General features: G+C 43.3%; 1 protein-coding gene across 1 annotated transcript in view; it reads right to left on the bottom strand.

Moving 5' to 3' along the window:
* The window catches only part of RAD51 (RAD51 recombinase), a gene marked incomplete in the record, with an annotated part of 432,211 nt that overhangs the window by 250,859 nt on the left and 153,843 nt on the right, over positions 1–27,509 (bottom strand). Inside the window, 1 exon segment of the mRNA XM_044074184.1 lies at positions 25,832–25,923. Coding sequence (XP_043930119.1) covers positions 25,832–25,923 — 92 coding nt within the window.

Below are 27,509 nucleotides of genomic sequence, written 5' to 3'. Positions count from 1 at the left end.
GGACAGCTGAAGGTCTAAGAGAGTCCATTTGTAACAACTTATAATACGTCTTCTGGACGTTCAAAAGGCCAAAGAGGACGTGTGATAAGCAGGTTCCATACCAGCCACCAAGAAGTTTGCAGCAGAGGAAACTGAAGGTAATGCTATGCTGTCCTCTGGGTTCTCACTCACCTCAAGAGAGACATCCAGTAAAGGCTGGACAGCAGCAGACCCACGCCGACACTACTTGGCCTTCTTAAGCAGCGGCTGGCCCCTGGGGTGAGTGGATTCTGCCATGGAACCTTGAGCCGAAAGCTTGAGACATTGCTTAGTCACTTTTCTTCCCTTTCCATTTAACATGAGAACCAATGTCTTAAGAACAAAAGTCTGACAAATGAAACACTGCGTGTGGTCATGAGACATGCCTAAGCAAAACAAGTACCTATCAGGACCGTCTTTATGGGGAATCTGCCTCCCGCACCTGCATTCTTTTTAAGATGACATGCAACAGTGAACAATACAAGGAAAAGAAAAAAAGACACACAAAGGGGTACTTAACTGAAAAATGTAAGCTTGGTAAAACCAGCACAATGAAGGACATTCAGACAGACATACAACAACGGAGTCTGGACTGCAATGAAATTCTGAGTTGGAAGCGTAATAATGCCACCTTAATGCCCTAACTCTTGCATAGGGAGCATACGTCTGACTAACTATGCTCCCTAGGTATTAAAGGCTTTGGTATATTGGCCAAAATTTGGGCTATGCTTGGCAGGAGATCCCAGAAGTGCTGAATACTGCAACAGTGACATCTCCCTTGCTGCAACAGAAGTCAGAGTGGAAAACCCAGAAACAGATCTTAATATAAGATCTATTTTTTCCCTGTGGAAGAAAAGCTCTTTGTAGAAAGTATCCAGCACCCAACATAAACAATCCTGTGCAAACAAGTCAGACTTCTGAATAATTTCTTGGAATTCCAGCCTGTTTAGGAGATCCTTTACCCACGACAGGCTGATTCCTCACACTTTGAAAAAAGTCTCTGCAAAAATAAGAAAGTTGTTAAACAAGGTAGAATGTGGATAACCTGCAGTCTGCATAGGGCTATCATATGAGCTAGACTAATTGTTTGAAAGGTCAGGGCCCGCTAGAGTAAGTCCCTAAATATGGGGACTGAATGGCCAAAAGATTGGACTTGCATACACAAACTCAACTATGCCATTTCACGGAAAGTTCCCTTTTCTCTGGGGTATGGTAATAATGGAGTTAATATATACAAGTTCTAGGGATGCACGGGGGGGGGGGGCCTTTACTCACCCTCCCCAACCCCGTAAAAAAAAGAAGTTTAAAGAAGAGCAATTTTCAAGATCCACTCTTTTCCAGGATTTCGGTCTTTTTATTTGGTTTGTCAACGCTCAGCATTCTGAGTGCAGACATTTCAATAGGGAGCCAGCTAGGCATATGACGCTATGCACGTTTTACATCTAAGGTTACTAAGAAACTGAAATGAGGAAGAAGGGGTAAACAGCCTATGAAATGAAAACATTCTGTACTTGGGTGCCATCACAAACTGATTCAGGAAGGAAAGAAAGATCCAGAACTGGTCTCCAGGAATTTTCTTCCTTTGACACTTCAAAACATTCGTGAATAAAATCATTTTCCCAACTGTGAAGGAGAAACTGCTATTACCCCCGAGACAGCAAGTGGTGTAGTGCAGGAAAGAAGAGAAAGGTTTGGTCTAGCACATGAGGAAGAATTCCCCCCAAAAGGAGGAATTTCCTCCCACTGCCATCTGTATCCTAGGCATATCAGCTTCAAAACCCATTTGTCTGAAACTATCTGTTGCTTCAGAGAGAAATGGAGATTCAGACTTTCTGGAAGGAGTAAGGGACTGTCAGAGTGGGGTGGGGGGAAGAGCAAGCCCCTTAAATAGTCATTCTGCCTTACTTAACTGTCCTTTATTTTGGGTGTTAAAGATTTCTTTTTGGAATCTACCCACCATTGCTTTTAAATGTCTGCTTACCAGCATTCTGTGGAGACTATTTTGTTTCTTGTCAAAGTCAGAAGAGAGAGAAGGTAGCCCATTATAAAATTTAGAGAAGGAGGGCTGAAAAAATCTGAGAGGTTATCAGAATCAGCTTACCTCTCTCATCACACTTTATGATAATCTTTGCATCTGTGGGTCCAGAAACTACATCTCTATCCAAAGAAGAATTCAGAATTTCATTTTTGACATCATCCGAGAGGTTATGAGAACACAACTAGGCATCCCTTCTCCAAACAGTACCAGAGGCAACAGCCCTGGAAGTAGTATCTACAGAGTCACATACACATTTGACAAAATGAGCAGTGACCTGAAGAAACTAGAGTGCACAAAGGAAACTGCTGCTAAAACATTCCTCATATTTTCACAGTCAATACAAACTTTAGCATATGACCCTGACAATTCAGAATTCCAAAAAACAAATGCATAAGCATTCACTCCCTCCCCCTCCAAATTTTTAACAGCTTTAGCATCCTTGTCTGTACAAGGACTACAATTACTAAAATGCTTAGCAGCAGCTGGATTAACTAAAGCTGTAGTTGCTGGGTCAGGTCTGGGACTAGAGTATAAAAACTTGAAAGACTGAGAAACTTTGTACATTCTATCTGCTTTCTTATAGTCAGCAGGTTGGTGGTCAGGAAAGCCAGAGACTGCAAAAGACATCCTCCAATGTGTGCATACATACAAATATTTCAAGCACGGGCATTAATGCCCAATTAAGACTGCCAGTATATAGCAAAAAAAGATTGCTGGTTGGGTTCGGAGCCGATCTTCGGCTCCGACTCTGCCATCTTCTAAAGCTCGAGAACTACATACCGGCTCGAGGCCTCCCCATATCCCATGATGCCTGGCGCTAGAAACCCAGATCTCGTTTGGTAAGACTAACAGCAGACAAAATAATGAAGGAATCCTAGCCTATCATACACAAGCCCAACTACAGAGACTACTAGGTAGAGTGGGATAGCCAGAGAAGACTCAGCCAGTGTAAATCCATAGAGAAACTCTTCTCCGTCTAGTAGGATAGGGGGATGGAGGGTGGGACGCAAGAAAGAAGGCAAGAGGAGACAACTAACATGGAACGTTATGGTAGGTACATAACTTCTTTATGTTATCTATCTCGTCTTCATTCTTGCTGGTTGGGACAGCGTGCCTAGCACCTAATATCCTGGGTGGCTCAGTGGGACAGACTCTTCAGAAAGTACAGTTTTGTACTTACCATAAATGTAGATGTTCGAGTGGTTATGCTGCTGCAGTCATCACACTTGGGTTATCCTGCCGTCAGGCGGTCCCGCAGTCGGCCTGAATTCCAAAGCCTTGGTCCGGCGTCGGTTGTCGTCGCTTCTTCCCTGACGTCAGTGCGGCAGGGGTATAAAAGAGGCAGCCGACGCCATTTTCTTCAGTTTTTCTTGCCCCAGATGTCAGGTGCCCCAAACTAAGAAGGCAAAATAAGAAGCTGGCAAAACATACCTTAGTGCAAAACAATAGTACTAGTTGTAAGCAAATACACCACATAGACATGCATCCCAAAGGTTGATGTACATGGAGGTATAAGAAAAGCCTTAGTAGGGAGAAGGGATGGAGGGAGGGTAACCTGGACTGCAGCAGCATAACCACTCGAACATCTACATTTATGGTAGGTACAAAACTGTACTATGTTCATCGTGCTATGCTGCTGCAGTCATCACACTTGGGTAGAGTCCCAAAGCTATGGTTGGGAGGTAGGAGCTAAACTGGATTAGGTGCAGCTAAGATGCCCTGCAGAACTGCAGTGGCAAACCCAGCTCTGGTTTTTGAGTATAGAGGAAGGTGGTAATGCTTGGTGAAGGTGTGCACTGAACTCCAGGTAGCTGCCTCCAGAATGTCCTTTGTTGGGACTCCTCGGAGGAAGGCTGCTGAGGTTGCTGTAGCCCTGGTAGAGTGAGACCTAATACTAGCAGGCACTGCTTTCCTGTGTGAGTAGCAAAAGCGGATGCAATGTGCTATCCATTTGGAGATGGTCTGTTTTGAAATAGCCTTTCCTTCTGAGCCTGGTGCATAGGATACAAGGAGTTGGTCAGATTTTCTGAAGGCCTTTGTCTTGTCCAAATAGTAACGTAACTGTCTGTGAATGTCCAAAGAGTGAAGGAGTCTTTCTCCTTTATTCTGTGGGTTTGGATAAAAGGTGGGCAAGTGTATGGTCTGATTGAGAGCCACACTGGATACTACCTTTGGCATGAAGGAAGAGTTGGTGTGTAAAGATACTCTGTCCTGATGGAAAATGATGAAAGGTTCCACTGCCATAAGTGCCTGCAGTTCTGAGACTCTGCGTGCTGAGGTGATAGCCAGCAGCAGGGCTGTTTTCCATGACAAGTATTGAAGCTCTGCTGAAAAGGCTGGCTCGAAAGGAGGAAGTGTTAACTTTTCCAGCACAAAATTTAGATCCCAAGTTGGAGTTGGTGGTTTTCTGGGGGGTCTTATATTTTTTTCCCCTCTGAGAAACTGACTTAGCAAAGGATGAGAGAAAATGGGAGGAATCATATCATATTGAGCTGAAATGGCTGAAGCATGGATCTTTATGGATGAGAAAGAAAGGCCTTTGTGTAGCATCTCAGTTAGATATTGGAGTATGTGCGGAATATTTGGGATGCCAGGATTTAGGCTTCTGGCCTGGCTCCATACACAAAATCTTTTCCATTTGTCTGAGTAAGTTTTTCTGGTGCTGGGCCTCCTGGCCTCCAAAATGACATTCTGGACATCCTATGAGAGAAGTGTTGTTTGAAAATTTAAGGTATTTTCCATGCAGCTAGATTTAAGGTCCTTTGTTGACTGTGAAGGATCTGAGAGTTTTGTTGGGTTAACAGCATAGGAAATTGAGGTAAGATCCATGGAGGGCTGCGAGTCAAGTTTCGTAGTAGTGGGTACCAGTGTTGACGTGGCCAGTCCGGAGCAATGAGGATCATCTGTGGTCTCTCTGATCTGGCTTTCAGTAATACCTGGGTCAGTAGAGGCAGAGGTGGGAAGGCGTAGACTGACAATGCTGTCCAACTGAATGATAGGGCATCCACTTTCCAGGCCAGGGGATGATAAGTCCTTGTGCAAAATTTTTGTAGCTGGCAATTGTTGGTTGAGGCAAACAGATCTATGTCTGGTGGTCCCCACCTTTGAGTTATCATTGAGAATACTTGTGGGTGTAGTCTCCACTCATGAGGGTCTGTCAAATTTCTGCTTAATTTGTCTGCCAAAATGTTTTCTTTTCCTGGCAGGAATTGTGCTTGCAGTTGTATTGGTAAGTTAATGCTGTGTTCCACAAGTCCATTGCCTGTCTGCATAGTGGGTAGGAGTGCGTTCCTCCTTGTTTGTTTATGCACCCCATAACTGTGGTGTTGTCCGTCCTTATTAGAAGTTGTCCTGGATGCAAGAGGTCCTTGAAGGCTGTTAGTGCATTTTTTACAGCTAGCATCTCCTTTTGATTGATGTGTAGTTGCCTTTGGTTTGCAGACCATTTGCCCTGTATGCATTGTCCTGCCATGTGTGCACCCCAGGCGTAGTCTGATGAATCTATTGTCAAGGTTTGGTTTGCTAGAGGAGAGACAGAAGGAAGGCCCTTGTTTGCTTGGCATGCTTGAGCCCACCATAGAAACTCTTTCTGAAGGCAGGGAATGAGAGTTATACTTGCTTCGAGGCTGTGTCTGTGTTGGGACCATACACTTTTTAAGTACCATTGTAGTTTTCTCATATGAAGCCTTGCATATGCAATTAGTTGAACGCAGGATGCCATGTACCCCAATGCCTGCAGGAATTTCCTTGCAGTGAGCTGGGTAGAAGTTGCCATCTTTTTGAAGTACTGAGCCAGTTGTTTTTGCTGGTCTTGTGTGAGGTAAGCCATCTGGGCCGTTGTATTCAAGCTGGCACACAGGAAAATTATTTCTTGTGAGGGTATTAGTTTTGACTTCTTTTTGTTTACTGTGTACCCTAGGCAACTTAGCAACTTTCTTACAAATGCCAGATGCTGTAGTAGGATGTCTTTGCTGTCCGCTTGGATCAGGCAGTCGTCCAGATATGGATAAATTTGTATTCCTCACTGTCTGCAGTATGCAATTACTGATGCCAGGCATTTCATGAATACTCTGGGCACAGTAGATAAGTCAAAGGGCAATGCAGAGAATTGATGATGCGTTGTGCCTGCCAAAAATCTGAGGTATCTTCTGCAATCGTGTCTGATACGGACATGCAGGTATGCCTCTTGGAGGTCCAACGTTACCAGCCAAGACACCTTGCCCAGCATGGGAAGAAGCTGCTGTAGTGTGAGCATTTTGAATTTGGGAATGTCCAGGTACGTGTTTAGAATTGAAAGGTCTAAGATGGGTCTCCAGGCTTTGTCCTTTCTTGGTACTATAAACAGTCTTGAGTAAAATCCTTGACCTTGCTCTTTTGCAGGTACCTTTTGAATTGCTTTCATGTTCATGAGAGCTGAAATTTGTTTTTGTGCCTCTGCCCATTGGTTTGTTGGCAGATTTGGCATGCCTCTCATCTGTGGTAAAGTGTGAAAATGAAATCTGTAGCCTCGGGTAATAATATCCAGAACCCATTCGTCATTTGTTATGATGTGCCAATTTTGTGGAAAAAGAGCCAGTTTTCCTCCTAGAGGTGCTGCCTGGGCAATTTTGCTTGGCAGGCAAAGAGGAAAGTCATTGAGTTTGTTTTCTGAAGGGTTGAGATCTGTCGTTTCCCCCTCTGAGTTGTTGTTTGCCATTGTCTAGGCCTGAAGGTACCTTGTGCCTGGCCTCTGCCCCTAGGGCGTCTCTACCTGCCCCTTTGGGGTCTGTCTGAAGCAGGAAAGGACCAGTTTTTTGATGGCCAGTTTCAGCTGAAGCGAGGAGGTTGCACCTATAAAAAAATCTTTAACTGTTTGCATTGATTTTGCCTTTTCTTCCATCTTCTTTAAAACTTCCTCTGCTTTGACACCAAATAACGCATCCTTTTGCAGTGGAGCATCCAGTAACTTTGTTTTGACATGTTCTGGTAAGGTCTGCTCTTTTAGCCAAGCATGTCTACGTATTACAGACCCTGTGACCGCTGCTCTACATGAGGCCTCCAAAGAATCAAAACCACACTGCAAGGTATGTTTTCCCACTTGTTCTGCTGCATGCAACAAATCTTGCATCCCTTTGAAATCTAGTTGATCTGTTTGAGGGATCATTTTCTGTTTTAACTGAGTAAGCAAGTACTGCTGGTATTTAATCATGTGGAATTGGCAGTTTAATGCCCTCATGGCCAAAGTGGCAGAGGTATACCCTTTTTTTCCCCCATCTTTCTAATGCCCTGGAATCTCTTTCCGCAGGTAGAGGATTCTTATCAGTAGAGGCCTTAACCCCTTTGACACCCTGGGGAATGGTTTCTGGGTCTGCAGCAGGGCTTTTATATAAAAACTTGTGAGAGTCAGGGACTCGATAGTATCTTTCTGGTTTAGGTGGTGCTGGAGGTAAGGAATCTGGATTAAGACTGGATTCAGTGTACACATCATCCAGAATGACTAAAACAGGAGGAATGGCTAGGGGTCTATGCTGAGGTAGAAGAAGAAACTCACGGAGTCTTTTCTTGGAGTCAGAGTAATCTTGTCCTTCCCAGTGGAAATGCTCTCTCATGGTGTGCAGGGTTTCCCCAAAAGAGAAGTCTTCAGGGGGGGAAATAGAGGGAATAGACTCCTCAGAATCTGAGTCTTCATAGAGAGGGAAGGGGTAATCCTGTTCCTCAGAATCTGCTGAGGAAATGGATTCCTGGTCAGAAGGAGGTAAATCTTCCTCCAGTCTAGGCCTTTTGTCAGGAGGGGGCTGGGAACCTCTGATAAGGGTAATCAGGTCCTCCGCCATTTTGAGCACCTGTTTTTTAGGCATGGGGCCTGTGTGGGAGTCTGTGGACCCGGTTTCTTAACCTTTGGAAGCTTAGCGTATGACTTAATGGAGAGAGTCATCGGTTTAAAGACGCCTTCTGAAACCGAAGGCCTGTCCATAGTCTCTGGATCGCCACCAGGGCTGGTGTCCGCGAGTTGGAGGAGGAACAGGCTCCAGTGGCCCAGTAGATTCTGACTGAGAGGTAGTCGTATTTTCTAAATCTGCGGTAGTCAGGGGCTGCGTATGCGCCTCACTGAATACCGAAGATCCAGCGGCAGGCCTAACAGAGACCTCGGTATCTGGACTAGGCTGCCTGTCTTTGTCCTTGCGTTTTTTAAACATAGCGGTTGTCAGAGGTTCCGACGACATAATGTAGTTGAATTTTCTGCCAAAATAATGTTGGGCGGTATCAGCCAGGCGCTTAATAGTGCGTTTATTGAACCTAGCGCAAAACCGACAACCAGAAACGTCGTGGTCTGGGCCTAGGCAAGGAATACAATAAGAATGAAAATCCTTATGAGGTATTTGCTTCCCACAAGAAATACAATTATTAACTTTGTCTGACATCGGTCTGAGGCAAGAAAAGTTTCTACTTAGCTTTATAGAAGACTTCGGCTGAAATTCTGTTCGAAAATCTCAGGAGCTGGCCGACCGGCACTTGCGAACTGCTTCTGCTTCGGGCACCACACGGCAAGAAAGACTGAAGAAAATGGCATCGGCTGCCTCTTTTATACCCCTGCCGCACTGACGTCAGGGAAGAAGCGACGACAACCGACACCGGACCAAGGCTTTGGAATTCAGGCTGACTGCGGGACCGCCTGACAGCAGGATAACCCAAGTGTGATGACTGCAGCAGCATAGCACAATGAACATCAATGGAACCAAAATCAGCTCTGCTCATGGAAACCACGTCCAACTTATAATGCGAGATGAAAGTATGAGGATTTGCCCATGTGGCCGCTGCACAAATAGATTCCATGGGCAACCTAGCTTGAAACGCAACAGAAGTGGCTAATGCTCTGGTGGAGTGGCCTTTAGGTTTAACAAGCAATTCTTTATTTCTCAGCTGATAGATAAAGGTTATGATAGAAGTCAGCCACCTAGATAAAGTTACTTTTGATACTGGTAGGCCTTGTTTGCCCTCTGCATAAGAGAGGAAAAGCTGATCCGATTTTCTGAAGTTCTTGGTCCTATGCAAATAAAAGCGCAGTTGCCTGTGAACATCTAATTGATATAACTTATATTCTCCCCTGTTGGAATGGTTGGGAAAAAATACAGGAAGGTCAATGGACTGGTTCAAGTTATTCTTGGAAGAGACCTTAGGAAGGAAGGAAGGAAGGATTAGTCCTAAGAGCAACCCTGTTTTTGTGGAACACTAGGTACGGGGGACGGATACAAAGAGCCTGCAGTTCAGAAACTCTTTTCGCTGAAGTAGTTGCTACCAGGAAAAGTGTTTTCCAAGATAAAAACGTCAAAGAACAGGAAGCTGCAGGTTCGAAGGGGGGCAAAATTTGAGAGGCTAGAATCAAATTCAGATCCCACGGGGGTGGAGGATCTCTAACCGGGGGCCTGAGCAGAGTGGTTCCTCTGAGGAAGGCCTTACAAAGCTTATGAGACACACTACTTTCTGAAAGGCCAATGTGAAAATTTTAAATTACGGCTAACTGCACTCTAATTGTAGTGGAAGCGGACCCAGTATGAAAGAGCTCTGCAAGAAATTCCAGGATGTAGTGAACAGGGGCTGAAAAGGGGTCTATATTCTTAGCCTCTGCCCAGGAAGAAAAACGTTTCCACTTAATAGCGCAAGTTTTTTCTAGTGGTAGACTTGTGCGATAAGATGATTTCATGCACCGATTGGGAGATATCGGGAAGCCTGGCTATGGTTGGAAGTGGAGCAACCAAGCCATGAGCTTGAGAGATTGTAGGGAATGATGCAGCCCGCCCGAATGATTGATCAGGAGGTTTGGAGCTGGGTCCAGAGTCCAAGGCTGCTCGATAAGATAATGATGAAGGAACGGAAACCATATTTGTCGAGGCCAGTACGGAGCAATGAGGATCATTCTGCAACCGAATACGGTAGCTTTCTGTATCAGCTTGGGAATTGGGGGGAAAAGGAGGGAATGCATATAGAAGTCCCTGAGGCCAATCGTGGACTACAGCGTTTCTGGGGGAATGCTTTGGATGTGGTAGGAGAGAGAAGAAGTTGCTGCACTTGCTGTTGAAGGGGGTGGCAAAGAGGTCGCAGCAAGGTTGCCCCCATTTGCAGAAGATTTGGTCTGCTACTACTTGATTAAGAGACCACTTATGAGGCATAAGAATAGCTCTGCTCAGCCTGTCTGCTATTTCCGCCCTGCTTGATGATGTACCACACGACTGACATATTATCCGTTTGAATTGCAATTGTCCCGGTAGGAAGAGAGTCCTGAAGAGCTTGCAATGCTAAAAGCACGGCCCTCATCTCCAAGAAGTTTATGTGCAGATGGTACTCTTGAGGTTGCCAGTTACCCTGGACTGTTCTGCCCTGATAATGCCCCCCCCCCTCACCCGATCAGGGAGGCATCCGTGGTCACTGTAGCAACTGGAGGGGGAAGTACAAATGGTCTGCCCAGGGGCACTGATGAGGAGACCATCCACCACGCAAGGTGCTTTTTGCATGTTTCTGTGATGATAATCATGTGAGACATGGGAAGCTGATGGAAGGACCATTGGGTGTAAAGAAGCCATTGGAGGATCCTCATGTGAAAACATGCCAGAGGGACGAGCATGATTGCTGCTGCCATGAGACCCAGGGTTTGGAGGACGAACCTGGCTTGAATTCTCTTGCATTGTAACAAGACCTGGACATGCCGTCAAATGACTAACACCCTTGTCTGGTGGAAGGCTGGCTGACCTGTCTTTTGTATTTAAGTTTGCACCTATAAAGATGATAGACTGACAAGGCGACAAAGCAGATTTATCTAAATTTATAGTGATACCTAGTCTGGAGCACGTATGCATAGTATAGTCTCTGGCTTGCAGAAAGTGATGCCTGGTGGTAGCAATGAGGAGCCAGTCATCTAGACACGGAAACACCTGGAATCCTTGCCGTCTCAGGTGAGCGGTAACTACTGCCATACATTTGGTGAACACCCTGGAGGCTGTGGTGAGACCAAAGGGCAGAGCTCTGAACTGATAATGGCTGGCTCCCAGCCGGAAGCACAGGAATCTTCTGGAGTGCCTGTCCATTTAGATGTGGTATTACGCATCCTAAAGATCTATGGTGCACATCCAATTGTCCTGACCCAGGAAGGGTAAAATGGACTGTAGTGTGACCATCCGAAACTTCGTTCTTTGTACAGACCTGTTTAGTCTGCTGAGATCCAAAATGGGTCTCCAGTCCCCTGTCTTTTTTGGTACCAAAAAGAACCTTGAGTAAATTCCGGATCCTTGCTGGTCTGCTGGGACTTGCTGGATGGCCCTTTTTCTTAGCAGTTTTGAAACTTCCTGAACTGCTTGATCCCCTAGATTGGGTGGAACATCTGGAAGGGATTTGTTCAGCAAGAAAGGAGCGTGAACAAAGGGGATTCTGTAGCCTCTGGATATAACGGACTGTACCCATTTGTCTTGTGTTATGTCTTGCCAGGCTCTTGGGTACAGCGATAATCTTCCCCCGACTGCCTCCAGAGGTGAGCAACCGGGCAACCCTTCAGGGATGCTGGAAGGGCTTGTCAGAGAAAGATTCTCTGCTGCCCTGGTTTTGCGGACCCCCTCTGCCACGAGGGCGGCGTCTGTTATTGTTCCCTCCTCTGTCCCTGGAGGGAAACCCACCACGTGTGTCCAGCAAGGCTCCCTGGGATTTCCGGAACCACATCTTTCCACTCTTCTGACCCTTGGGATATGGTCTGGAAGGAGTGGAAAAACAGACTCCTATGGCAGAGAGAGTCTTGCTTTCCTGCTCACACCTGGTACGGGTAACCTTCACCTGTGATCCAAAGAGAGAGGAACCATCAAAAGGGGTGTTGGTGAAAGACACTCAGAAAGGTTCCGCAAAGTTACATAGCCGCATCCAAGCGTGCCTCCTTAGGGCCACGCCTGTGCCTGCGGCTCTACTCGCCCCACTGGCTGCATACGAAATGAGCCTCATGGAGGAGTTTACCACTGAATTAAGAGTCGCCAGCTGGGAGGCTGCCTTAGCCTGGGCCCCCTCAGCTGATGGATCTTGGAGGGTATCTCCAAGCTCTTTCAGGAGATCCCTTTGAAGATGGGTAAAGTGGCACAGGTAATTCAGAGACCGCATAGAAAAGGTCGCTGAAGAGAACATCCGCTTCCCATATCTGTCCATCGTCCTGGACTCCTTGTTAGGGGGATGGACAGAAGAAGAAGTTTCAGCCATCTCCTTCTTTGTGGCCACCGCTACCACCATGGCATCAATGGGGACATCTTTGGTCAAGAACTGTTTGTCCTGCGGTGCAGTAATGAATTTGGCAAGTCTTCTAGGGGTCGGTTCCACTGTGTCTGGAGCCGTCCACGCCTTCCAAGCCAACACAGACATCAGTGGGTTGAAAGGCGGAGACACCCAGGAGGTGGAAGGTCGGGATGCAAATGCATCCAGGAATATCGACTCATCCTCGGAAGGGCTTAGGGTAGTCCAGTTACCCCTCTGCCTAAGCATCTCAAGGATGTCTGAGAAGGAGACATCTTTAGAGGGGGGATCTTGGGGTCCCTTCCGACTCCTCTAAGTTGGTATCTGATGTGACAGACTTGGGGGAGTCGACATGCTTCCTCTTGCATTTCCTCTTGTGAGGTGGCTCCTCTGAATGGTCAGGGGAGGCCTCGGAAGAGGAGGATACACCCAAAGGGGTGTCCTGGAGCGCTGGATCCCCACGCTTGGTGTCTGGAAAAGGGGCAGAGGCTGACACAGGAACCCTAGGGGGAGGAGCCAATGGGATCGATCGTGGGACTGACTCGGGGGCCAGTACACTCATCACCTCGAAGGCGTCCCTGCCTGGATGCAGAGATGGCTCCAGTTCCAAAGAAACCAGAACCCCTCCCCGAACCGAGGGGGGGGCGGCTCTGAGGCAGATGTGGGAGCAGAGCTCACCTGAGACGAAGCGCCGAGGGGGAGAGCGGGGTCGGACAAGGGTCCGATGCCACTCGCCCCCTCGGAGCAGACGAGGGAGTCTCGGCACCAGATCCCTCCAGGGAGGGTACCATGGAAGGGATCAGAGCCGACAACGGAACCGAAGGAGAAGGTATCGGAGCAGACGGTTCCATGACTCGAACCCCAACGAACTCCGGCTCCGAGCTCATAGGATGAGTCGGAGTAGGAATATCTACAGCTGAGGATGGAGCAGACACCTGATGAGGGGGGCTGGACAACATTTTGGCTAGGGCCTGCGATTTTAACAGCCTACTGACCACTCTTTCCAAGTCATGGTCCGAAAGTCTTGAGGACAGAGAAGAGTGGGATGAGCGATGACTACGCTCGGAATGGAACAGAGGTGACTTCGGAGCCGAACATATAGACTCCAGAGAAGGAGTCCTGGACCTTTTTCGACTCTCAGATGGCTCCGAAGAACGTGTCGGAGCTGACTGGGAGGGAGGAACATCGGTTCCAGCCGGAACAGAGATGGATGGTATGGCTTCACCCAACGACGGCTCCGAAATGGGAGCTGAAGGTTTAGGTGGCCTAGTAGATTTCACGGGCTGAGCCTTCACCGTTGAATCTTGGGGTTTAAGCAGACCCCTCAAGATCAATTTGTTTTTGCACTCCTGCAGGACTCTTGGACTGAATGCATGGCAAATCGAGCAAGAGTCCTGCAGGTGCACGGCGCCCAGACAATAAACACAAGAAGTGTGACCATCTGTCAGAGGCATCTTCTTGAAACCGGACGGCTTAGGATCCTTGGACATCCTGAAAAAATCAAACCAAGGAAAACACACACACCAAAGGGTTAAGGTAACTAACCGCAATAAAAATACACTACAGTTACCAGAACCAACAACACTACAACAACTATAATTAATTATAGCTAAACTAACTAACAGTAATAAAGGAATTTTTTTTTTTTTTTTTTTTTTTTTTTTTAAGGAGGATAGGGAGAACAAAGGTTATCCACCAACTTAAACAGAAACCTTAGAGGTAAGGTTATCCTCTACCTTAAACGGAAAACCTTAAGAGGAAAGAGAAAGGGGGAGGGAAACTCTCTAAATAAAAACGAGTTTCAGAGGGGAAAAGACAAGGATTCAGACACGAAACCAACTACAATACCAAGGATATATCTAAACGAGAATTTCTATTCTAAAACTAACTAAAACTAACTAATTTTTTGACAGAAAAGACACAATATAAAAGTTTTATACGTCCTGAGCCAGTAGAGCAACCTCGCAGCAGCAGAAGCGGCAAACGAGATCTGGGTTTCTAGTGCCAGGCATCATGGGATATGGGGAGGCCTCCAGCCAGTATGTAGCCCTCAAGCTTTAGAAGATGGCAGAGTCAGAGCCGAAGATCGGCTCCGAACCCAACCAGCAAAAATGAAGGCGAGATAGACAACTTAACATCAGTTGTTCCCATAATAAGTGTTCAGACTTATTAAAAATATCTGAACTACTCCTTGCTTTAATGGAATTTGATAGTTTGTTCCATGCATCAGTTGCTCTCTCAGAGAACCAATTAGTACACTTCCCATTCCTATAGAATCTTCTACATAGGTTGCATGGTGATTATTTTTTGATAACCCCAAACATTCCCAGTAGTAGTTGCCTCTAAATGCCCTATATATCTAAATAAGCTCTCCTCTTAAATATCTATACAAGACACTGTACAAGTTCAGATATGTTTTCCTTTCATAACTTAAATTTTCAGATCCATGGATGCCCCCCCCCCCCTTTAAGCACCTTTATTGAATTATCACTTGGGACGTTGGCACATTTACATTTATACAAAGGTAATCAAAGTATATTAAGAAATTAACATTAACAAACATTATACTTCACATATATTGCTATACATCATATAGCCTAGGTAACATTACATACATTATTCAATTCCTGCTCTTTTTTTTTAAACAAGAAACATCTTTATTAAACCATCACTTAAGACATAAGCAGTCATACGTTTATATAAATGAAAACAAACCACAATGGCACAGTCCGCAAGAATCCACAAAAATCCACAATCCTAGTTGCAAGAATTTTACATCACAAACCATACTTGACACACTGCCAGTTGCAAACATTTCATATCACTTATAACCTATCCAACCATTTTCAGTCAAACATTACATCGCTCATTTAAGTCCCGTCTTCTTTTAAACATCATTCTTCCCGTGTGTATTGTTCCCACAATTCCTGTTTTTTTCCTATGTAGTTTGCTCCCACCCTTTTCTAAAGATCTTTTCTAAAGATCTCAGTTCCATTTGTTTTATCTCTTTTACTATAGTCACTACTTCTAATACAATTGGTTTCGATTTTGATTTCCATTTCCTAGTAACTGCTTTTTTGGCAGCCACCATAATTACACACAGCAAGGCCATACTATTGTCTAGGCAATTCCGATTCTGTATTATAGTTCAGAAAAATCATCTCCCTCATCGCACCAATCCGCCCATCCAGCTTCTCTGACAGTGCATCCTGCAGGTGTACATTTCCACTGTACTCTTTTCCAGTTTATTCATGTCTGTTTTCTTATAAGGTTTCCATATTATTACTCCATACTCAGGTTTGGGTGCAATGTAACAATGACGTTATTTCTGGACTTCTTAGACTGTATAAATCTTTTCATATAACCTACAGTTCTATAACTATCATTAACCAATTGGTTAATATGATTAGAAAAACTCAGAGCTGGATCTACCCATATAACCAAGTCCTTTTAATAAATCTACAGTTTCAATCACTATGTGTTGCATTAAATAGTCACCTTTCAATTTATGCCTCTCAAATCTGACACTATTAGTTTTTCATGCATTTCCAGCATAATATTTCCTGTGCCCAAATGGTCAACTTAGTCAGGTTCTTTTGCAGACATGCCCTATCTGTAGCACATGTAATCAGTTTCTTCAATTTCAAGTCATCTGCATAGAGACTTTAAAACACCTCAGACGAAAAAGATAGGTCTGAAACATACAATCTAAACAAGTATGGGCCTAGGACAGAGCCCTGTGATACATCCTGACTATAATCAAGAATGTCACCTGTCGAACTGCTGTATGGTACTTGCCCTGCCTTATTTATAAGCCATGCAGCTATCCATCTAATCAAGAGTACATCAACACCTAGTTGTTCTAACTTATTGATCAGTGTTTTGTGTACGACCCTGTCAAATGGTGAAGTGAAATCTATACAAATTATATCACAGCACAATTTTTCATTCATAGCTATTACATTGTATAGATCATCATGTTAACAGGTGGTAATAGCTCTATTTTCAATATATATGTGGGGGGGGTGAAGGTTTTGAGAACTCCAGTTGTAGCAATTCATAGTATTTTCTAGGGACTCAGAAAAGTACAGTTTTGTACCTACCATAAATGTAGATGTTCGAGGATTCCATTGCTGCAGTCCTGACTATTGGGTATAGTCCGCGTCCAGTCGGCCCGAATACCAGAGTATAAGGCTGACGTCGGTCAGGGCGCATTAGACTGACGTCAGTACGTCAGGGTACTAATGCGCATGACCGACGTCATATCCTCAGTCTTTTCTTGCCCCAGATGTCAGAAGACCCTAAAAAGACAAGTCCCAAAACACCTGCACCAAAAACATGTACAATATATACAACAATATATACAAAAATATAAGCATGTAAACTCACCTACACAACCATCCCTAAATACAGAGGGGAAGGAGGGAGGGTAAATTGGACTGCAGCAATGGAATCCTCGAACATCTACATTTATGGTAGGTACAAAACTGTACTATGTTCTTCGTCTTCCATTGCTGCAGTCCTGACTACTGGGTAGAATCCCAAAGCAGAGGTAAGGGAGGCTGGCAAATTATAAGGAAGTAGGAGCTGACAACATGCCTTGCAAAACAGCTGTGGCAAAACCAGCCCTAGACTTAGAGTAGATAGGAAGGTGATAATGCTTAGAGAAAGTATGCACTGAACTCCAAGTAGCTGCTTCCAAAATATCCTTAGTTGCCACCCCCCTTAGAAATGCTGTTGAAGTGGCAGTAGCCCTAGTGGAATGAGGCCTAATCCCAGCTGGAATCTCCTTGCCATGATGGGAATAACAAATGCAATGCAAAAGCCAATCCACCTAGAAATAGCTTGTTTTGACACAGGCTTGCCCTGTGAACTCAAAGCAAAAGAAACAAACAACTGCTGAGACTGCCTAAAATCTTTAGTCCTGCTTAAATAATAACGCAATTGCCTGTGTACATCTAAAGTGTGCAAAATCTTTTCCCCTTTATTTTGAGGGTCTGCAAAAGCGTAGGCAAATGAATAGTTTGGTTTAAAGCCACACTAGAAACCACCTTAGGCATAAAAGAAGAATTAGTACGTAATGATACCCTATCCTTATGGAAAATCAAAAAGGGCTCTACTGCCATAAGGGCCTGCAACTCAGACACCCTTCTTGCAGAAGTAATAGCCAACAGAAAAGCAGTCTTCCATGACAAGTATTTCAATTCAGCAGTAGCTGCAGGCTCAAAAGGTTGTAGAGTAAGTTTTTCCAACACAAAATTGAGATCCCAAGCAGGAGTAGGTGCTCTCATTGGGGGTCTTATATTCTTTGCCCTCTAAGAAACTGCTTGAACAAAGGATGCGAAAACAAAGGTGGGTCACAATCATAGTGAGCTGAAATTGCTGCAGCATGAATCTTAATGGAAGAGAAGGACAAACCTTTGTCCAATAATTCAGTAAGATACTGAAGAGCCACACTCAAATTAGGCTCAGAAATCTCCAAATTCTTTGCTGTACTCCAAAATAAAAATCTCTTCCATTTTTCTGCGTACACTCTCCTTGTACTAGGTCTTCTAGCTTCCATAATCACATTTAAAACTTGTTGAGGAAGTTGAGACCTGCTGTGTTTCAACACAGAATATGCCAGGCTGTTAGATGAAGAGAGTGAAGCTTGACATTGAGCAGATGACCGTCCTTCTGAGATAACAGATGAGGAATCAGAGGTAAAGGCCATGGAGGCTTCTTTACCAGACTCCGTAGTAGTGGGTACCAGTGTTGCGAGGCCAATCTGGAGCTATCAAAATCATCCTTGGCCTGTCTTGTCTGACCTTTAATAGTACCTTTGGAAGAAGAGGCAGAGGTGGAAAGGCATACACATGAAGGTTTTTCCAACTGAAAGACAGAGCATCCACTTTCCAAGATGTGTGATGAAACCCCTTTGTGCAATACTTTGGCAGCTGGTGGTTTAGTGGAGAAGCGAACAGATCTATGTCTGGAGTTCCCCATGACACTGTCAGTTTCTGAAATACATGAAGATCCAGTTTCCACTCGTGGGGATCCATGATTTGTCTGCTTAACACATCTGCTAAGGAGTTCTGTGCTCCTGGCAGAAACCTTGCCTGAAGAGTTAGTTGCAGGCTTAGCGCAGTCTCCCATAAAATCATTGCTTGCCTGCATAGAGGATAAGAATGTGTTCCCCCTTGCTTGTTGATGTACCACATGACAGTTGTGTTGTCTGTTAGAATCAACACCTGCCCTGGAAGAAGTAACTCCTTGAAAGCCATTAATGCAAACTGGACTGCTAACATCTCCTTCATGTTGATATGTAGATGCTGTAGTCTGGCAGGCCACTTGTCTTGTATCCACTTTCCATTTAGATGAGCTCCCCAAGCAATGTCCGAGGCATCTGTCGTTAAGATCTGACTTGCCTCTGGCGGGTCACAGAGAGTCCCTTGTTTAGGTGACATTCCTGAGCCCACCACAAGAATTCTTTTCGAAGGCAAGGTATTATTTGAATGACAGTGTCCAAATCCTGGCAGTGCTGTGTCCATACATTTTTGAGATACCATTGTAGCTTCCTCATATGCAGTTTGGCATTGGGAAGCACCAGAATACAAGATGCCATGAACCCTAATGCTTGAAGGACTGTCCTTGCAGTCAGCACGGACTGATGAGATAGTTGATGGAAGTAAAGTGACAGATTCTTTTGTTTGTCCGGGGTTAAAAAGGCCATCTGGGCTGCTGTATTCAGTCTCACACCCAGAAAGCACATGTCTTGAGAGGGTACTAGACTGGACTTTATTTCGTTCACAGAATACCCTAGGCATCTTAGCACTGCTATAACATATTCCAGATGCTGTAGAAGGTCTTCCTTTCCTTGAGCCAGAATCAGGCAGTCGTCCAAGTAAGGATAGATTTGAATTCCTTGAAGCCTGAAGTAAGCTATCACTGGAGCCAGAACCTTTGTGAATACTCTGGGCGCAGTAGATAAGCCAAAGGGCAATGCAGAGAACTGATAATGAGAATTTCCAGCTCGAAACCGCAGATACTTCCTGCAACTTAGCCTTATAGGCACATGAAGGTAAGCTTCCTTGAGATCTAAAGTTACCATCCAGTGATCTTTGCCCACTTGTTCAGACACGTGAACCAAATCCAGCAACTCTTTACACTCAATACCTTCCGCCAAAGCATCCACCTTAGATTTCAATTGTGAAAGGAGATAATTCTGATATTTTAGCATGTGAAACTGACAATTCAATGCTCTCATGGCTAGAGTGGAAGAAGTATACACTTTCTTTCCCCACCTATCCAAAGCCCTTGCCTCTTTATCAGTGGGAACAGGATTTTTAACCACAGAAGCCTTTACACCCTTAGGCCCTTGAGAAATAGTTTCTGGGTCCGCCCTAGGACTCAAACAAATATTTATGAGCTTCGGGCACCCTATAATACCTATCAGGCTTAACAGGAGCAGGAGGCAAAGAGTCAGGGTTCAGGGAAGCCTCTGCAAAAACATCTTCCACCACATTCAACACAGGAGGAATAGCTAAAGGCCTATGCTGGGGTAAAAACAAGAATTCCCTAAGCCTTTTCCTGGAATCAGAGTAATCCTGGCCTTCCCATTTAAAGTGCTCCCTCATGGAATGCAGAGTCTCTGAAAATGAGAAATCCTCAGGCGGAGAAGCTGTAGGAGTGGAATCATCCACATCAGAATCAGAATAAGTAGGATACTCCTGCATATCTTCCACAGAAGATTCTGAAGCCTCTGAACCCTGTTCAAAACTATCAACCTCCGGTTCCACCCTAGGCCTCTTATCAGGCGGGGGCATAGAACCCCTAATCATAGTAATCAAATCTTCTGCCATTTTAAGCATATGTTTCTTAGGTACAGAACCCGAAATGCTAGGAGAAGCCCCCACTGAAGCTGAACTAGGCCTACCTCTCAAAGAATTTTGGCAACAGAAGGAGAGGCTAACTACCTTGGGAAGAGAGGGAAGAACAGTCACCTGAGAAGCCCCCTCAGCCTGGCCTACCTCCTGAGAAGGCACATCCTGTAATAGTATAGTTTCTGCCTGGGACTCCATGGACACTCCTGGCAAAACCTCCGGCTCCACTGAGCCTTCTAAAGAACCGACGTCCGGGACTGCCGGTTCATCAACCCTAGGCTTCACTGTTTTATCCTTGCGCTTCTTGGAGGCCGGAGCATCCGGCGGCATTTTGTAATTGCAACGCTTCCCAAACACTAACCTGGCACAGTCTAACCTCCTCTTAATAGTGCGTTTGTTAAACCTAGCACAAGAGCGGCAACCAACAACGTCGTGCTCAGGCCCTAAACAAGGTATACACAAGGTATGATAATCCCTATGAGGTATCTGTTTCCCACAAGAAATACAGTTATTCACTTTTTCTGACATCCGGTAAAATACTGAGGCAAGAAAAACCAAAATGTTCCCAACGGAGTACTTAGCCAACTCTGTTTCGGTCTGAAACTCCGGTTTGAAATATTTCAGAACGCCAACCTGCACTCATAAAACTGCTTCTGCATCGGACCATGCGGCAAAAAAGACTGAGGATATGACGTCGGTCATGCGCATTAGTACCCTGACGTACTGACGTCAGTCTAATGCGCCCTGACCGACGTCAGCCTTATACTCTGGTATTTGGGCCGACTGGACGCGGACTATACCCAATAGTCAGGACTGCAGCAATGGAAGACGAAGAACATCCTTAGTGTCATATCTCTCAACTGTAGAGATTTTCACAGAAACGTCCAGATGTTTGCCTCGAAATTTTGATCTATTCCTCATAAAAATTGTGGAGTTTTTTTTGACAAATGACTGAGGTGATCTAAGGGTTAAAGTCACTAAATAATGACGTGTTTGAGTTCCAGACTTCATATCCTTCAGAAAACATATGCTAACACAAATCCTGATATTCTAGCAACTTTCGAACTGTACATGACCAATATGTATAAAGTGTCCCTATTTTTGGGCCCTTGTCCACCCATTATGTCATACTGTGTCCAGATTTCTTGCACTAAGAGGTTGAGAGGTATGCTCAGTGCTCTCCCACTGAAAGCAATGGAACACTCTGGAACCAGTCCCGGAAAAAGTGAATCCCTCACAGGATGATTCAGATACCAGACTCTCCTCAATCTGAATCTGAAATCTGAAGAACAAAATCTGCATCTATCACCCTTCACATTCTTCTATACATTCAAAATCTTGAACCTCCTCACAGAAAAAGGAATAATTTTCCCTTCTGTAAGAAAACACCTTAGGAGAAGGGTTATTAAGCCTGCAAAAGACAATGAGACAACTCCAACAATTTATTTCTGTCCAGAAAACCAGACGAGGAAATGTTAAATGTTTAGTTTTCTGTCTCAATTTGACAGGAATGTTGGGGGAAAACAGACATAGTACTGCCAGCAACAGGTTCACCAAGAATGAGCACAACATTCTGGCAAAGCAAGGGTATGCTCCCTTCCCCTTTTTTCATGACAGATGAAAGTGTCTCTCTCCCTTGCTCACCGAGGGGACGACAACAGCTGCAGAGGATGTGACCAACCCCCTGGTCCATGGTAGCTGTATGAAAAACACTAGAGGGATCAGAGGAAAAATATGAGTGGTCTGAAGAAACAGCTTTGGCAACAGCAGAGTCATCCACCTGCAGCTGTGGCAAATTACTAACCTGCTGTGATGGCAAAAACTACTTTGTTAACTTTTTCTTTTTGCAAGTGAAAGGAGGTTTGACCATGGGTCCAGTAGTTTATTCCATGGTCAAGCCGAACTGGTGCTCGTTTCCCAGGGGAAGCTTAGTAGCAATAGTCACCATATCTGGAAAGTAACAGCAAAAAAAAAAAGCCACCGTTCCTTAACACAAAACACAGTAAAAAGCACTTCAAACACTTTTCCCAGAACCCAAAAAGGAAAATAAACAGTTCCCTCCACAGAAAAAATAGTTTTAAAACTTTTTACCACAAAAGTAAAAAAGTGCACTCCCATTTAAAAGTACATAACAGTAACATGACAGTCACTAAAAATATTTCTCCATAGCTTTAAAATATCTTCCCATAACAAAAAAAAAACTTAGTTTAAACGATAATGTAGAAGGTTTTTCCCCCATGAAGGGAAAATATCTGCCCAGCAGTAGAACATCATTAGCAGACCATAGATCCTTGAAGGTCTACAGAAAAGTGCTATTCTAGGTGGAAGAAAAGTTCTTAAGGGCAATGTTGACCAAACATGTCTTTACGTCAGCTTATATCAAGCTGTTGAATGGTTTGAATGTGTGGAAGATACCCTGAAGCTTTTGAAAATTATTTCCTAAGCAGGATGTAATCGTATAGCTTAGGCTACAGCAGCAGTAATCAAAATGAAGCACATCATTTTTACACAAAGAAACCATTTCTCTGTTATCAAAATAATTAACTTTGCTTATTTTTTTTCTAGGAAAATCCCTGGAGAAAGACAAAGAAGGAGAAGAATATCATCCCAAGCTTTATAGGTCTCTTTCCCCAGTCACCCACAGAACACCCTCTCTGTGCGTCTCCAGCACCTAAGATGTATGATTCTCCCATACCCATATTGAGCACTGGGAACAGCTGAAGAGGATGTTTCTGACCCCCAGTCCATAGTGGCCATTAAGGCTACACCAAAGGGATTTCAGGAAAACAGTAAGCAGTCTGAGGGACCAGCAATGGCCATTAGAGAGTCACCTACCATCAGGTGAGTCACTGACTGAGCCTACGCTGAAGACAAGAGCTTGTGTTTTGATTGTTTCTTTCTTAAGTATGTTGGAAGAAGAAACAGCAGGACCGGAGTAAGCATCATGAAGTAACAGAGGAAGAACCCTGATTGATGGAAAGCTACACTGGAAGCAATCGATTAAAAAATATATTGTCACTTGCTGCACAAAAATATACACACCCCTTCAAAAAAGTCCCAGTTCCCCAACACAAAGCTACATATGCAGCACACAATTTCCTATCAAAAACAATTACTGTCACCCAAGGTGAACTGCACAATAAAAATGAAACAAGTTGTCACAATGTATGTAAACATTCACACTCAATACATTTCCTTTCATTAAAATACATTTTCCGACCAAAAATAATCACCAAATGAACTTACAAATCCATTAAATAAGTCCAAAACCTATGCAGACAGATTATACCAAGAAAGCATTTCCTACAGCTACAATACCAGTACTATAGGAATACCTACTGAGAGCCACAATACCGGTATTTTTGGAATGTCTACTGTTGTTACTGAAAAGCCAGTATTCTTAAAGTAACACACCATAATTCTGGCAAAACAGGTATAAATACGAACTGTGGAAGGATTCACCAGAGGACTAATCTGCCTAAGAAGAAGCCTCTGGCCGACTTCTGCTCCTGAGAAGCATCAAAGCTGCATCTGCACAAGGAGAGAAGAAAGTACTGAACACATCCAGTGACTCTGGATATTTATATAGCTCTCTCCAAAATGGGCTTAGCCTATAAGCAGCAGCCAGAATGACAGTGTGAGAAGGGATAAAAACCTTTTGAAAGCAGTCTGGTTGCTGTATCCTTGGCAGGATACCATCCCATAGGCTACTATAGCAGTGAAAATGATGAATTTTGCCAGAGAAAAAATAGCTTTAAAGAACTTTTTAGCACAAAAAAAAAAACCAATGCTCCCACTTAAAACTGCATAAAACTCACATGACAGTCAACAAAAATACTCTTTTCTAACTTAAAAATTAATCTTTCACAGAAAAGGTAAGTTTTCTGTGATAAAAAGAAAAGTGGCGTTTTTTCTTCCCCCCATAGGGAAAGTATCTGCCTAGTTAAGGAACAGTGTTAGCTTGCCTTTGATTTCCTAAAGCCCTCAATAGGAGTGCTCGCTTCAGTAGCAGGAAAGCTCTGAAGGGTTTGGCACCAAACCAGACTTAGTCAGCTCAGCTCAAGCTAACAGTTTGGGCACGTAGAGGGTGCCCTGAAGCTTTAGAAAATGGCTAGCTGTTATATCCTTACCAGGATATTACCCATATAGCTTAGGCTACCTGCAGCAGCTATCATAAGGATGAACATATTTTAAATGGTGCTCACCTTGTATTAATATTATTTTTTTAAATTTCTCTTAAAGAGAACTGCCACATACAAAAGCTTTATTCTGTCAACTAAAATAATTCATGGGTCAAATTATATAAAACACAGTAATGTGAATCATGAACTATGAATCCCAATCAATACAGCACACTAGGCAGCTGACAACATCTTAAAAGCCCCCTTTTGAGCTACCTGCTGCATCAAACAGTTGGAAATAAAAACTGCTAAAATTTTACCTATCAATTTTCATATATAAAATAAGCATGTAACAGCAAAATGCAAAAAGTTTACTAATGCTGCAGTTAATTTATCTGATGACTAAAAGTAATCTTATCAACCTCAAGCCCTAAATAATTTACACTTCTTCAGTGGAACACATAGTTGCCAGACAATATAAGTGTAAAAAATGTTAGGGCATTTATTACTGAAACACTTACTTTCAAACAGTATTTTTAAAACCTCATACCAAGCAAAAAAAAAAAAAAAAAAAAAAACTGCAAACCATTAAATGTCATTTCCCCCACTGAAAACAGAAGAATCTACTCTGCATAACAATAACGTTGTAACACAGCATGATGGTTTCCAAAGTGTGTTATGATTAAGTGCAAAACAAAGTCAAGGAAAATTGGGAAACACCCCTCTTCCAAGTTAGACTAGTTGAAAACATTGAATAGATTTGTGTCTCATTGTTACTTTCATCATTTTCAAGACAAAAAAGCATTTCAAGCATCAATACTCACAGGTAACCCCTATCTTTTCCAGCACTCTCTTATCGTCATATTCGGTCATAATGAAAGCCTTAAACAGACCTAGTCCAAAATTAATATCATCACAGGCCTTATACATCATCTCAGGCAAAACAAGTTCTGCTGTTTGAATAGGGACCATCATTATAAAACTATGCTGGAAATTAGCAAACATTTTCTTCCAGAGATGGACTTAAGTGATCAACTATTCATTTCTCAAAAAAAAAAAAAAAGAAGATACAATACACATGCTCTACTATTTAGAAAAGCCAGTTTTTCTCCATTCTTCTGGAGAATGTCTCGACAAAAATCAAAACTTTGAACACATCAGCTAAACTAAATAATTTAAATCAAGTTTCAAAAATGCAGTACTTTTACCAAAATATACTGTTCTTATTTATATGACCGTTATTTATTTGCATTTATTTACTGGGAAAATCTTATTGGGCCAATGTCCCCCTTTGAGTGGGAGCCCTGGGAGAAAAGCTTCACTGGGAACATTTAAAAGAAAAAAAATTAGGCACAGCTATATTTTGTTACAGTACTGGACAATTTTTAATAATAAGTTAAAAGAAGTTACAGAAATATTCTCCATTTTCATCCAAAAGAAAGAGCAAACTATTGTACTGGAAAGGAAAAACTCTTAAATGTTAAAAATATATTCAATGTGCAGAGTCCATGAAGTAAAAGAAAGAGAGATGTTATGCCTTCTTTTAAAATTATTACCTGACAGGTAACTGCAAGAGTATGGCACAACTGAGTTTTTCCAGTACGAAATTCTCCAAACATCTCGGTTATAGAGCCAGTTTCAATTCCACCTGCGAGAAAAAGTAAATATTATGAAATAAAACAATGCGCATTTAACAAGCTGAAACATTTTAGCTCAATTCCACCCAAGAGGAATAAATATGCTTTTGCTATAAATCAAGCAACGCAAACTTAATGCTCTTTTTTTTTTTTTTTTTTTTTTAAACCTTTGGGGTTGATGAATGGGTTAGTTTCACAAGGACAGCAATCTCCCTTCAGGGGAAAGACAAGATGGTATTCATACTGACTAGCACACATTGGACCAAGGCACCAGGAGAACTTCAGCCTGTCCTTTTAGATAAGTACCATAGGACCTTTTACATGTACGTGAACTACCAACTCAGGCAAATGGGACCTCGGTTTAATGCCTCATCCAAAGGATGGAAATGCATTATTTGCCCTTTAGTACACAGCAGGAAACTGAAGTTATGTCAAGATTGTTAAACACCTTGAGAGGCTACAGCACAATGAACACTTCTTGGGGACTGTCCCATCAACATCAGGACCATTTTGGCTCATACTGTAAAGCAGCAATTAGACTTTTCCACTATTTTCTCCAGTTCTTTCCCAAGCAGAAAAACAGTGCTGAAAAGAAGCAGCTCAAAATGCTGAACACGCATACAAAGTTTCTTAAAAATCCTGATTTTACTTTTCCCATATATTTTATTAGGTTTAAAACAGCTGCAGAGTTATTTTATTACAAAATAATACGGTTTATCACCAAACTGTTCGATTAGAAAATAACACTTGTAGGCCCACATGCTAATATGCCACAAGAAAAACCAGTAAAAACAAAGTCAAGGCTGTAGTGTTAAGTATCCACGACGACGACCAGATGGCAAAGGTGTACTACATACCACTGAGGAATTCTAAAACTTATGCCAGCTTGGTACTCCCCTGGCAGAGTATAGTACAGTTGTGTACACTTACCATAAATGTAGATGCTAGAGTGTATTCACTGTTGCAGTCATTACATTTGGGTAATCTGCTGGCAGGTTGCCCTCAGTCGGCCTGAATATGAAAGTCTTGGGTCCTGCTTCGGTTGCTGACTCCTCTTCCATGACGTCAGGTTGTCAGGGGTATAAAACATGCAGCCAATGCCATTTTATTCAGTTTTTCTTGCCCCAGATGTCAGGTGCCCCCCACATGGGGAACAAAAAAATATATATATATACATATATATATATATATATATATATATATATATATATATACACACATATATATATATATATATATATATATATAAATGCAATTGTAGCAACATAAACTTTACCTTCATCTAAAAGCAATACACCACAAAGGCTTTAGAATTTAGTGAAGGAAAGAGAAGTTCTAGAAAAAGGGGGGTGGCAGGTGGGTAACCCGGACTGCAACAGTGAATACACTCTAACATCTACATTTATGGTAAATGTACACAACTGTACTATGTTCTTCTTGTTTCACTGTTGCAGTCATTACATTTGGGTAGAATCCCAAAGCTATGGATGGGAGGCTGGGACTAAAGAGCATTAGGAGCTGCTATAAGGCCCTGCAGAACTGCAGTGGCAAAGCCTGCCCTGGACTTAGAGAAGAGAGGCAAATGATAATGCTTTGT

This window comes from Protopterus annectens, chromosome 6.part0, assembly GCF_019279795.1.
Source record: "Protopterus annectens isolate FY-2018-M chromosome 6.part0, PAN1.0, whole genome shotgun sequence".
In the NCBI taxonomy this organism is placed as follows: Eukaryota; Metazoa; Chordata; order Ceratodontiformes; family Protopteridae; genus Protopterus; species Protopterus annectens.
Note: the sequence above shows the minus strand (reverse complement) of the source record. Positions and strands in the feature narration are given on the sequence as shown.